Consider the following 12,966-nt stretch of genomic DNA (forward strand, 5'->3'; position numbering starts at 1 on the left):
AATAAAAAACCAAAAACTAAACCTAGGAGACTGTACCCCACTATTTGGGATACAAGAGATCATGGCTCTACCCTTTGAGACCAAGACAGCCCTGTTTCCTGTGCTCCTTCCACGCAGTTGTGTTCACTTCTAAGCTGCTCCAGGGATATAGTCTTTTTCTTTTCTCAGCTCTTTTGGTCGGTTCTTGTGTGTAGAAATCTAAGAGGCAGACAACTTTCTTTCCTTTCATTCTCTCCATTCTCTGTTTTGTTCAGTCTAAGCTGTTAACATTTTCTGCTATTGTACCTGGCTACATTCATCAGTGACGGTCTTGATATCCTTAACCCGTATTCATTGCAGTCTGAATCAGAATTGACTTACAGGTGAACTTTCAGTGGGCTTCCAAGGCTGTAAATCGCATGGAAAGATAATCTATCTGTCTCCCATGGAGCTGCTGGTGGGTTAAAAGTTTGATAATTATGTAGCATTCTCTTTGGTGATCATTCTAAGACAGGTATCCTTAGTCTGTACAACAGAATTTTTCAATTATTTTAAGTTTTGTTGCCATTTTACACAGTTCTCTTTTAATTCTCTTTCTTCTTGTATTTTACTGTAAGCAGCAAGGACACACCAAGTAATTCAGTTAAGATCTTGCTTGGTAATCTCATTAGTCAGATAGACAAGTTCATCATTTGCAAGTTTTACCTTCTATCAGATATTTGAACATAATTCAGAAAAACTGCCACTATATAAAAGGCATCACCCATTCTCCACTATTCAAAGACTTGTTCATCGTTTTCTTTTAAAGCCTCACCAGAACCACATGTAGCACGTGTTCTAGAAACGTTCTGCTGCTGGCACCATATGGACTTTCTAAGATGATAGAGACTCTACCTTTCCAAGCATAATGTCCTCTTCTTAGGACTGGACCCTCTTGATGCTGAAAGTTGACCCCATTCCCTCCAAGTGGAATACGTTAAAAAATACTTCTTGGCTCCAGTGTTGGATGATGGTGAAGATAATACAGGATTGGACAGTTTCCTTCTGTTGTACATGGTGTCACAATGAGTCCAATAAGACTATGACAACTAACAACAACAGTAGTAGTAGTGCAGTGAGACTTTAATCTTCCTAGAACTGCAAATAAGATATTTTACCTCCATTATCCATTCCAAACTTTAATTATGTGTAAATTTTTTTTAAGTTAAAAAAAAGAATTAACAAAAGAAAATTGAATTAGATCATCTCTAGGCTGTCTCTCAATCTTTAGGCTCTCTCTTATTCAAAAAGAAATTTTAAAAAACCAAAGAAAAAATCTACAACCACGAGAAGATAAACTAGATGAATGGGACCTTCTAAGAATCAAATCCCTATACACATCCAAAAACTTCTCCAACAGGGTAAAAAGGGAAGCTACAGATTGGGAAAAAGTTTTTGATAATGACGTGCCTGGTAAGAGACTTATATCTAGCATTTCTAAAATACTTGAGCACCACAACAAGGTAAAGGTAAACAATCCAATTGAAAAATCGGCACAGGATATGAAGAGACACTTGACCAAGGAAGATACTCAGATGGCCAACAAGCACATGAAGAAATGTTCAAAATCCCTAGCTCTAAGAGAGATGCGAATCAAAACAAATATGATATATTATTTCACCCCAGTCAGAATAGCAAAATTTAACAGAACAGCAAGCAACAAATGCTGGTGAAGGTTGTGGAGAAACTGGAACCCTTATTCACTGTTGGTGGGAGTGTAAAATGCTGCAACCACTGTGGAAGGCAGTATGGCGCTTTCTCAAAAAGTTGCAAATAGAAATACCATTTGACCCAACAATTCCACTACTAGGAAAATACCCCAAAGAGACCATAACTGCCACCCAAGCAGATATATGCACACCCATGTTTATCGCGACTTTGTTCACGATAGCAAGGAGTTGGAAACAACTTAAGTGCCCATCAACAAATGAATGGATAGAGAAGCTGTGGTATGTTCACACAATGGAATACTATGCTGCATTGAAAACCAAGGAACTCATGCAATATTATTCAAAATGGGTGACCCTGGAGGACATTATGCTGAGTGAAATATCTCAGTCACAAAGGGACAAATACTGCATAATGCCACAGCTGTAAAACAGGACTGATACCGGGGTTGGGGGGAGACTGAGAAACTTGGGATAAATAATGTATACTGCATTGAAACAGATGAGGGAGAAAACTGTTTAAAAGGATATGTGATTAGATATAATGACAGGGGTCCAGAACAAAGGCTACATAGTGGAGTGGAATTGGGAGGGGGGGGAATTATAAAACAATGGGGGAACTTCTCTTTTAATTTTCAAAGTGAAGAGTGTACTGGGTGGGGGGGTTAGGCAGGGAGAAAAGTGCAACAGTGAATGAATGGAAATCCAAAGTTTCATTAAAATAAAATTAAAAAAAAACAAAGATAAAAGAACCCCAACAAATAAAGATTCAAAGAATGGAAGGGAAAATTATACTTGATTCATTATGTCTGAGACATTTTCAAGTGTTTATTTTGAAGCACTTTTCTGCCTGTTCTAAAGGGTGCTGAGTTGTAGCTGCGTTTGAGCTCAAGACCAACTGTCCCTGAATATGCTGCCCAAGTTACTCAACCCTGGAAGTCTTCTGCCTTCTAGAGATCAGACCTGTATATGGGGTACACACTGTCGCCACCTAGTGGTAGCGTAAATGTCTACAGTCAAAAACCTCATTTAGAAAAAAATCTTTGAAGACAGCATCTCCATTCTCACTCAGTCATTGCTTTCTATTCCTTTCATTAAAGAGTATTTAATTTGTTTGCCATGTAAACTTTAAGTGTATATGGAATATAGATTTAAAATTACAGTTGAATGACAAAAGGAAAATTTTAAGTTAGTGAAAAATCATGTGTAATTACATAATTTGAACTCATTATTTTCCCATTGCTATAATCTAATGTTAGTTTTATCCAGTTTTGAAGTACCAGAAATAAAGTCTTAATTGTAAATTGTTGTTAAGAAGAATGCTTTTGCTATAAATGACAGCCTTGGTTTAGTAAATAGTAAACTTAGAAACTTCCAATTTTATGTAACTCTAAGAATCTTTATAATATTTCCTTCAGGTGAAATCCCTAAACAGGTCAAAGTGAAAAAGCTGAAGAACCTAAAGACTCTGGATTCTAAGCCTGGTATTAGCTTTTTAAAATTTTAAATACATACTTAAACAGATAGTTGAGGTTTTTTGCTGACCTTATTTCTATCTTTTCATTCTTAGGAGTCTATACTTCTTATAAGCCATATCTAAACAAAGATGAGGAAATTATAAAACAGTTGCAGAAGGTAATTACTTGTTCACATTAGTAATTTAAATTTCCTGGCATAGACTGGTATGTGCAGGATTACTTCTGTTGGTTGACACATATCAATTGGAATACCATCCGTTACTGAGGCCTTACTTTTCACAATGTCTTCAGTGCAGCTTTAACTGATTTCTTCATTACCTTTGGTTCTTAATCATATACTACTTCCAGAAATGGTTCCATGTCCAGCAAGATGAGAGTGGATTTATCTCAGGAGATGAGAGTAGATGCAGTCCACTTCTGAATCCCTCAATTACATAGATCTTGGTACTTCCTGGTCCCACTTGAATAAACACAACTTTTTCAGTGATGGGCTTTTTGATACAACCTTATTGGCCCTTGTCAGCTAGCTCAATTGCTGTCTTGCAGATATTGACTCTTTCCCTTTTTTTTTTAAGTTTTCCACTTCCTAAACAACATGCCTCTGGAAACTCTGTGAACTTTTGTTCAGAGAGTTGCCATGAGTTGTGCTGGATGCCAGTCAACAAAACAACAGAGTAATTGAAATTTCTTAGTTCAAGTTAAACAAAATAACAGTAGTAATGTGAAATGTTACCTCTCTTTTGAACAAGGCTTGATACAAATCAAGAGGCTAAAGTAGCAGCAATTGTGAGCTAGGAATACAGGTGCTTCAGGGACACACTAGTGCCAGCCTTCCTGGAAATTGACAATAAATAGTGAGTGAAACAGCTGAAGACGACCATGTAGAATGAATAGCCAGAATCTTTAGAACTCTTTAAATAGTAATAATACAGAAAGTGTGAAATAGAAATAGTCTTCGTTGTGAGTTGATGTGTTTAAATACTGGCTGAATGAAGCTGACTAAATTAGAGACTCAGATTTCCTAAGGTTTTGTTTCATGGGATAATGTACAATGAATTTATGTTGTTAATTTAAGGCGAAGTACAATTTTTTTTTACATTTATAAAGTGTAAATATATACTTAGATAGTAATGGAACTTCTAGAATTATCCATTGCTTTCTTTCCCCTGACACTAGAATATAGGTTGTCATCTTTTCTTGTTTAAAGGGTGTACAACAGAAACGTCCTGCTGAAGCTCAGAGTGTTATTCTTCGACGCTATTTTTTGGAACTGACACAAAGCTTCATCATTCCATTAGTAAGTTAATAAACACAGATGTGTTTCATTCAGTGATTTGTTCAAGGGTACCTGAATGGTAAGGGACTTTTAGTGTGTGATGTGAGCTCTGGGGTGAAGTGGGTGGATGAGCTCTGGGGATGTAGTGTGTAGCATGGTGCTAATCAAAAGGCCAGGTGTCTCTGAATATGAATCAGAATCAAACAGCAAGGGAGCTCTGATGGCCTAGTGGCAAGAAGCTGCACCTCAGTCCCAGAGGTACGTAGTTTGAATCTACCAGATGCTCTGCTGGAGAAGGAGGGGCAATCTCCTCCTGTACCAGTCAGATTCAATTTGACGATACACACAGAAAAAATAAGAAAATAAAATTAAAAAGTAAAAAAGAACCAAACAGCATTGAGTTTTGTTTTTGTTTTGTTTTTGTTTTTTTTGGGGGGGGACTAACCGAAGTCAAGTTTTTTATTGAGTGCCGATTACGTACTAGGTATTATTCCAAATACTTGGGACACATCAGAGAGCAAACAGATCCCTGCCCTCATGGAGCTTACAGTCTAGCATTTCCCACTTCACTTGTACACTGACCTGGGCAAGTCTGTGCCTCTCTGTGCCTCAGCTGCCAAATGGGAGGAATATGCAGAATCAGCACAGACCATGGATGACATGCTTGCTGTTCTGTAGATGCCAAACAAGACCCTTACCCCTTGCCCTAGCCTATCTCTTAGGCAAGAAATAGGGCTGGATGTTGATTTTTAACAGAGCACACTGGGGCTAGGGGGTTGGAGCTGGATTGTCTGCTGTGCGATGGTGGTGGTAAAAGGGCTGTGCAGGGCTGATGATGGCTACACAAATTGTTGCTGCTGCTGCTGCTGTTTCTTGGTGGCTGCCTTGCTGGCTAGGTCCTTGGCCTTCTCTGTAGCTACCAGTGCTGTCTCTTTTGCCTTTTCCTTGGCTTCCTTGGCAGTTTCAACAAGTGTCTTAGAAGGGGCTTCACCTTGTAGCTTGGCCAAGATGTATTCAAAACCCTTTATAGTCTTGGTCACATTGTTTTTAAATTGAGCCAGACCAAATTCCTGGACAGCTCTGGAGACACCAAACAAGCCAGAGGAGACCCAGGCTTCTCAGCGGATTTCGGTCCAACCACTGTTATCAGAGTTCACATAGTAAAACAGCGTTCCTCCACCACCATCAGCCGTGCATGGTTGATGTTCCAGGTGAAGGTGGTCATGGTCTGATTCTGTGGGTCCACAACAGAGTCCTCCAGGATATACACCGAGTGAGCAACATTGGCAGGAAACAATCGCTCAGCCCAGTGGGCATCCTGTTGGTCTTGGTCAAGAGTCTCCTGGACAGGAGTTTCTGGTCAGGGGTAACCTCCCAGTGTACTATGTCTTCCGTCAAGACATGTTTGCTGTAGGGATTCGGGTACCGCTGCCAGAAGGCGCGAACACTTGGTCCCAGGAACTCCTGAGCACGCTCTGGCCCAGGAAATATTTCACCATTGTCCCGGCCGGGAAGGACTCAACACCCGCGAAGCATTAGGAGTGCGGAGCCCGGGGAGGACGTGGAGGCCAGGCCAGAGCTCGGCGCCAGCCCACCAGGCTCACTCAATCACCACCGTACTGCGCCCAAGTTTCCGCCGCCATGAGGAGTGGTCAGGAGGTGCTCCGAGTTTGGTTTTTTACATACGTTTTTCCTTCTCACCAGAACTTAGCTGTTGAGCACTCAGTTTCCTAAAATCCTTGCCACATAGGATTAAAAAAAGTGTTTAAAGGATTAAGAAGTGTTAAAAAGGAGAACACAAAAGATCAAAAGATATGGAGCATATTTTCTGTTACATAGTGAAGTTAATTACAGTCATTAAAATGTCTTGATTCTACAAGATTTACTTGAATTTTAAAAAATTTTATCATGATGATATATATACACACACACACACACACACATAAGTGCATATATATACTAAGTTGTTTTTATGGGTTTTGTTTTTTTTTTTACATAAAGGTTACCATTTTTAAATATATATACAAGTCCACGGTCTTAATTGCCTTTTCCATATTGTGCTACCATCCCCACAGCCTATTCCCTGAAGTTTACATCACCCTAAACTGAAAGTGCCCCAGTAGCAATAATTCACTTTTTCCTCCCCTCCCCACTTTTATACAACCCCCTGGTTTATGTAAATTTATAAGTTTTCAGAGTTCAGCCATGTTATTGCATATATCAGAACCTTATTTTTCTCTATGGCTGAATAATATTCCAGGAATTATTTACATTTTTTTTGAAAATCTGATTCCTTAGTTCTGTCCAAATTTAGCTATGTATGTTATGGTATGTGATTCAGTTGTTAATATCTATTAAGAGTGTGTGATGAAAAATGTCTTGCAGATGTATCTGTAAAAGTTTTTGAAAACTGGATAAAAACATCCAACTTTTTTCTTTTGTTTTTTAGGAAAGATATGTAGCAAGCTTGATGCCTTTACAGAAAAGTATTTCCCCATGGAAGGTATGAATATATTCAGATACATCCTGTGAATTCTCTAAGGGCAGTGAACTCTTGTGAGTATACCCATTTCAAAATTTTTAAATATAGCATGCCTTGTTTTCTAGAGTCCACCCCAGTTAAGACAGTTTCATCCAGAAGAATTTATGAAAACCCTTGAGAAAACGGGCCCTCAGCTGACCTCTAGAATAAAAGGAGACTGGATTGGACTTTACCGGTTAGCCTGGTTTTTCTTATTTTCATCCATATATAGAGAGTTGTTTGTTTTTTTTAAGTAGTAGTCAAACTGTATTTTTAAATGCATTTTTTAAATTTTTGTAGGCATTTTTTAAAATCTCCTAATTTTGATGGCTGGTTCAGGACCCGGAGGAAGGAAATGACCCAGAAATTGGAAGCACTCCATCTAGAAGCTCTTTGTGAAGAGGTTAGTAAACAGCCTCTTTGTGCTCTTTAACCACTGTGTACTGAAAATGAACATAACTATCCTTAGAAGACTATATTTTTACTCCTTTAAAATGAATGCTAATTTTTCTACATCATAATCTTCATAGCAGCTCAGTGAGGTAAATATGTTGCAGGTTACCTGAGGTTTAGAAGGTAGGTGACTGGCCTTAGTGCATATCCCTGCTGAGTAGTAAAGCCAGCAGTGTAGTGACACCCACTTTCACTGGCTCCCAGGAGCTGACTGTGTGCATCCATGCATCCCATGACCTCGGGTTGGTTAGCAACACACAGAAATTGGTTAGCAGTGCAGTCAGATACGACTTACAACAGCAGAGCTCCTTTACACTGAAGAATATGACAAAGGCTACAAACCGAGACTTTTTTTGCAGACTGTTTATTAAACATTTACCAGTGTACCGCTGGGTAGAGCCAGCATTCAAATCCAAGCTGTCTAGCTTCAGATCCTGATATTTTCCAGTATTTCTTACTCAGTTAATATTCACAGTTTTTCTTATGTCTATGTTGACTTTTTCATATTCCATAACTTACTGCTATAAAGCTCTGGTGGCCTAATGTTAAGAAATGGTGCTCCAGTCCCAAAGGCACAGAGTTCAAATCCACTAGCTGCTCCACAGGAGAAGGATGGACAGTCTTCTCCTGTGTTATTTTCTGCCTCTGAAAACCTACTGGAGAGTCAGCTATAGTTGGTCCCTACTTGACAGTACACAACAACCACCACTAAAGGATTTAAATTCAGCTGTTTATGAAGCTTTTAAAAACAATTTCTTTTCATTTGTGTTTAGATGACAATACTAAGATGGTCTTTGTCCATTGTTAACTTTCTGATCATACACTCCTAGTGACGGGTTTGAGAGGAGGCTTATGAGGAAAGCAACCATAAGTAATGAGTTTGCAGATGGAAAACTTAAGTTCACAGTTACCTTAATTATTAATTGTTAGCGGTCTGCAGATTACTAACGTGATCTATTCCTGTTTGTCCTTCAGTTCTGCCACTGGACCAGGTGTCTTACTTAAATTAACCTTGCTTTTTAATGCAAGAAAAAGTTCAGAGCCTTTTCGGTGTTTAAAAAATTATGTAAGTGAAGGTTATTGAGGTGAAGGATTTGTTGAGAGTAGAGGGTGGTTCCTTTGTTTCAGAGAGTAGGAAATTTATGTAATAGTGGAATAGGGCTTCCAAGGTCCCTGCTCTAAAATGGCAGTGCTGCACTCAGAGGTGATGGCTAACTGCTGCTTTGAGTGTGTGGCTCCCTGCTCTGCTGCAGGCAACCCAGTCTTACGCAGCAACTTCCCAGTGGGCTCGCTATGCCTTTTCCAGGCTCTCACTCCAGGGCTTTGACCTACAGGATTTTTTCCATCTGGTTACCATGATGAATCAGCCAAATTGTAAAAATTCCATTCTGTTCCTGTATTGCTTTATCAGCCATGATAGAACCATTTCAAATCCCTGCTTTACAGGGCTGGAGTTGTCGATAAGTCAGACATTTCTAATGTGACTGCTGCCTGTATGTACTGTTTTGGTTTGAGGGAGGAGCAGAATTTCTACTTAGTATTGCAGTTTGTGTGTGTGTGTGTGTGTGTGTGTGTGTGTGTGCGCGCGTATTTCATTGATCTTAAAGGCTCGTCTCTTGGAGGAATTTTATGACATTTCTTTTTAAGTATTAGACAGTTATTACTTGGCTAATGTTGAAAATCATCCATTTACCGACTATTAACCTTAATTATGTCTACAGTTATGAGTACTTTAATGCTTTGTCTTGTCTATAATGCCCTATTTTTGCTGTTTCTTTTTTTTTCTGTCCATCCCAGTCACCTCTTCTATTGAAATGGAGCCTCTTAGTATTTTTGGACTATTTACTGGATTTGAATTTATTTCTTCTTCTAGGACTTACTTCTGTGGATACAGAAACATACAGAAGTAGAAACTGTAGACCTTGTATTGAAGCTAAAAAATAAACTGGTATGTAGCCAAAGCAGATGAGACTTTCTGTGAAGGTATTTCCTCTCATTTCAGCTCTTAATATACCATGGACCACAACAATAGTTTTCTTCAGTAAAAAGATTTGTGACCTATCAATTGATAATGTAGATCTTCAAATGATATAAAATTCCTGGTCACTTAAGCAGATCATTATGATGCCATATATTTGATGAGCTCTACAAAAATACTCTAGAGAGCTCTACAAAAATATTGTCACTTATTCTGGTGAAGCCTGAATATTGTCTGTGACTTTACATCAAAGCCTTTCATTGAGCCAAATAACATGGTCTTTAGATGGCATATCCTGACTTTTTCTCCTCATCCCCAGAGTTTTTGTAAATTCTGATCTAAGTGAGATCTGAAACTTTCAAAGTCATTAGACTGTCTAGAGACTCGTGTTACTATAAATTGAGAAGATACTTTGCTCCTAAATGTTCTTTCAACACTAACAACAACAAATGTTCTTTCTGCAGATGCAGGCTGATCGAGAACGTTTACCTGTGAGACCTGACACTATGGAAAAGTTGCGGACACACATAGACACAATTATCTTAGCATTGCCAGAGGACCTCCGAGGCATTCTGCTCAAAACAGGCATGACGTGATAGTTGCCAAGATTCTCATGTAAGAAGGATATGCACCCCAACGCAGACTGACATTTCAACCAAACGCACAAAAGAGATGTCTCCGGGGCAAACAAGTGGAACTCAGCTGTGAATGCCAGCTACAGAGGGGAAAGATTGTACTGTATAAACAGACATTTTTAGTGCATTATTTTTTAAAATGGATATCCGTGATGGTTCCACTTTAATACTGAAACACCGAAAGACATTTCTATATTTTTAATCATGTTTCTAAAGTGCTCTTATGAGAGACCTGTGGGGCCATCAGTGTAAGTGATTCCAAACTGCAGTGCTGGCATTGCAGGTATTTTTTTAAATTGGTGCTGCTTTGCCCAATCATATAAAACTCAGGGGGATATAAAACGAACATTCACACTGGCTAGCTTCTTAAGAAGAAGGGAAAGACTGACTTGTTCAACTAGAGTTAGAAGTAATCAGTACTTATGTAGTGCCTTCCGTTGTCCTGCTTGTCTCAGAGTCCAGCTACTAGTCTGTTTCTTATCATGATACATAATTTTATAATCGTTCTCTTGGGTAACCAGTGCTTAACAATTAATTTCTTGCCTCCCACTGTTTATTACTAGGTTGATTTGGTTTGGTGTGTTTGGGGTATATTTTTTTTTTACCAGTTGCCATGTATAAGACTTTAATTTCATTAGCATTTTCAATATTTAAGCAACAGTTTCTTCAAAGGCAAGATAATATTAGTATTAGTTATTACTAATTGAGCCCTTTTAGATTAATTGAGTGTTTTTCAAAGACATTTGAATTATAAACCTCATCATGAGCTGTGTTTTGAAACTGAGCTACTCTTACTTCAAATATATTTTGAAGCCTTTTATGTGACAGTCATTGGAGCATTTATAAGATTGGTTTTTTAGTGGCATTATTTGTTTAGTTGGGTTTTCTTGTCCCTAACATTTCTCAGAACACTTTTCCTACTGTTTTTGACATGGGATCTTTTGCCTGGATCACTGTTATAGCTTGGGATTTTTTGTTATTGTTGTTTGTGTATTTGTTATTTTTCTTTTGTTTAAACTGTATCACCTTGCCAAAAATAGAATAATGTGGTCAGGTAAGGGAAGATATAGCTTGGTTTGTGTTTGAATAGGAGTGTCCTACAGAAGGCACTATTTAAAACAGGAACACACGGCTTAGCACATATGTAAATAGCTGTGTCTTGAACTCCCCTATAAGTAACCAAATATAGTTGTAATTATTTGTACAAGAAATGGCTTCAGACACTATCTTTTATTCTCTCTTGGTATAATGAATAAGGGACGCCTGACCCAAGAAAAGGGAGCTGTATTGGCCTAGTCTGTGCATGACTTGTAACAGAAAGGTCACATGTGTCCAGTGGTTCAGATCCACCAGCAGCTTTGAGGGGGGATGGACATTCTCTTCCCATTGCAATTTACAAGTCGCTAGAAGGTTGCTGGAGCTCTGGTGGCCTGGTGGTAAGAAGCTGCTTTGCCGTCTCAGAGACATGCAGTTTGAATCCACCAGTTGCTCTGCTAGAAAAGGATGGGCATTCTCTTCCAGTGTGATCAGCTGCCTCTGAAAATGTACTAGAGGGTAAATTGCAGGTCAGTTCTGACCTGACGACACAGCAACAACAGAGAATTCCTAAGAGTTGGAACTGACTCAACAGCAGGCAGGTAGTGATCTGTTTGTAATTGTCTTCTCATATCCAGATGTGCGCTTTCCTCATGGACACAGTAGTCTCTTCAAGCATACCTCAAGTCAGAGAGAGAAAAGAGCATCTGAAAAAAAGCATCTGCCTTCGATCATAAGGAATTATTTTGTGCAACCACAGTTGTCCTTATAGAAAGGGGGCAACTCCTTTTATATGCGAAAATATTTCCTATGTTTCTGGGAAACCTTATTTAGGTATAAACAGTCAGCTCATTATTTTTCAAAAAGATGTATTTTAATAATCTTACAATTTCTAAATAGTCTGACCAGACTTTGAAAGTTGTTAGTGTCATATCAAGGATCTTTTCAATTATACCACTACATTTCAAGTTTATTTTGCACAGCTAAAGAGTAGCAAAAGATTCCAATTAGCATGATAATGGTGTCTTGATATTTTCTCTTTCTCTGAAACCTAACACATGTTTAAAATTCTGTTATACCTTCCAGGTTTACTTCTCAATTTCAAACTATGTACTTGAAAAAATAATTTAAAATTGCATTGGGAACCTGAAAAAGATTGACTAAGTAGCTTAATCTTTGTGTGATTTTTCAGAAATTTTTTTTTTTGAGGGAACTTTGTTAATGACTAAATTCTGCCATTTAATGTTTATGTCCACCAGCACCAGAAGGAATCACTGCTTTAAGGGTGTCAGGTAATGCCTAGTGCCTTCTAGTTACAGTGTAAGAGGTATTGTGAAGGCACTATGTTCATTACTGAAAACAATTAAATGCCTTGGATTTTAAACCACTTGAATATCTTGTGTTGTTATTTCTGAGTAGGAATAGAAAACGTTAAAAAAATTCACCATTAATTTGAATGTACTGCTGTTCATGAAGAGCAGGCGAATAGAACAGTCCAGCTTCGTTGCAGGCAGATCCTTTGTGGTTTAATTTCCTAGAGAAGATCCTGGAGAGTCTAGAGGATCCATGTGAAACCATGTAAATTTCCACATTCTGATGAAATTTTAAGTATTGTTAGAATGTCATTTTTTTTAACCTTTAACTTCAAATTATTTTTCTTTTTTTCCTTCTTAAAAGTTGAAACTTAGGGGGAAATACGTTGCACCTTGTTACTGTTTATTAACATTAAAGAGACGTAGTAGGTATTACTTCTTTTTAAAATTACAATCATTTTTGTAAAAAATTTTTATTGGTTTGCATACTGTACTTTGTTTACATTGTGTTTCATTCATGTCATTGGTGAGGTTTTATTCACCCCCTCCCTCTACCCACCAAACTCGGTGACCCCATGATTTCCTCCCCTCC

At 38.3% G+C, this 12,966-nt stretch overlaps 1 protein-coding gene across 1 annotated transcript in view; it reads left to right on the forward strand.

Moving 5' to 3' along the window:
- The window catches only part of DENND6A (DENN/MADD domain containing 6A), a 56,817-nt gene extending 46,830 nt beyond the window's left edge, over window positions 1-9,987 (forward strand). Inside the window, exons 13-20 of the mRNA XM_006892285.1 lie at window positions 3,104-3,169; window positions 3,256-3,320; window positions 4,371-4,460; window positions 6,889-6,942; window positions 7,047-7,156; window positions 7,261-7,363; window positions 9,287-9,361; window positions 9,856-9,987. Of these exons, the coding sequence (XP_006892347.1) occupies window positions 3,104-3,169; window positions 3,256-3,320; window positions 4,371-4,460; window positions 6,889-6,942; window positions 7,047-7,156; window positions 7,261-7,363; window positions 9,287-9,361; window positions 9,856-9,987 (695 nt within the window). The remainder of the gene's footprint in view (window positions 1-3,103; window positions 3,170-3,255; window positions 3,321-4,370; window positions 4,461-6,888; window positions 6,943-7,046; window positions 7,157-7,260; window positions 7,364-9,286; window positions 9,362-9,855) is intronic.
- Window positions 9,988-12,966: the final 2,979 nt, after the last annotated feature.

This window comes from Elephantulus edwardii, unplaced genomic scaffold (genome assembly GCF_000299155.1).
Source record: "Elephantulus edwardii isolate Elephantulus edwardi_28Jun2011 unplaced genomic scaffold, EleEdw1.0 scaffold00113, whole genome shotgun sequence".
Taxonomy (NCBI): Eukaryota; Metazoa; Chordata; class Mammalia; order Macroscelidea; family Macroscelididae; genus Elephantulus; species Elephantulus edwardii.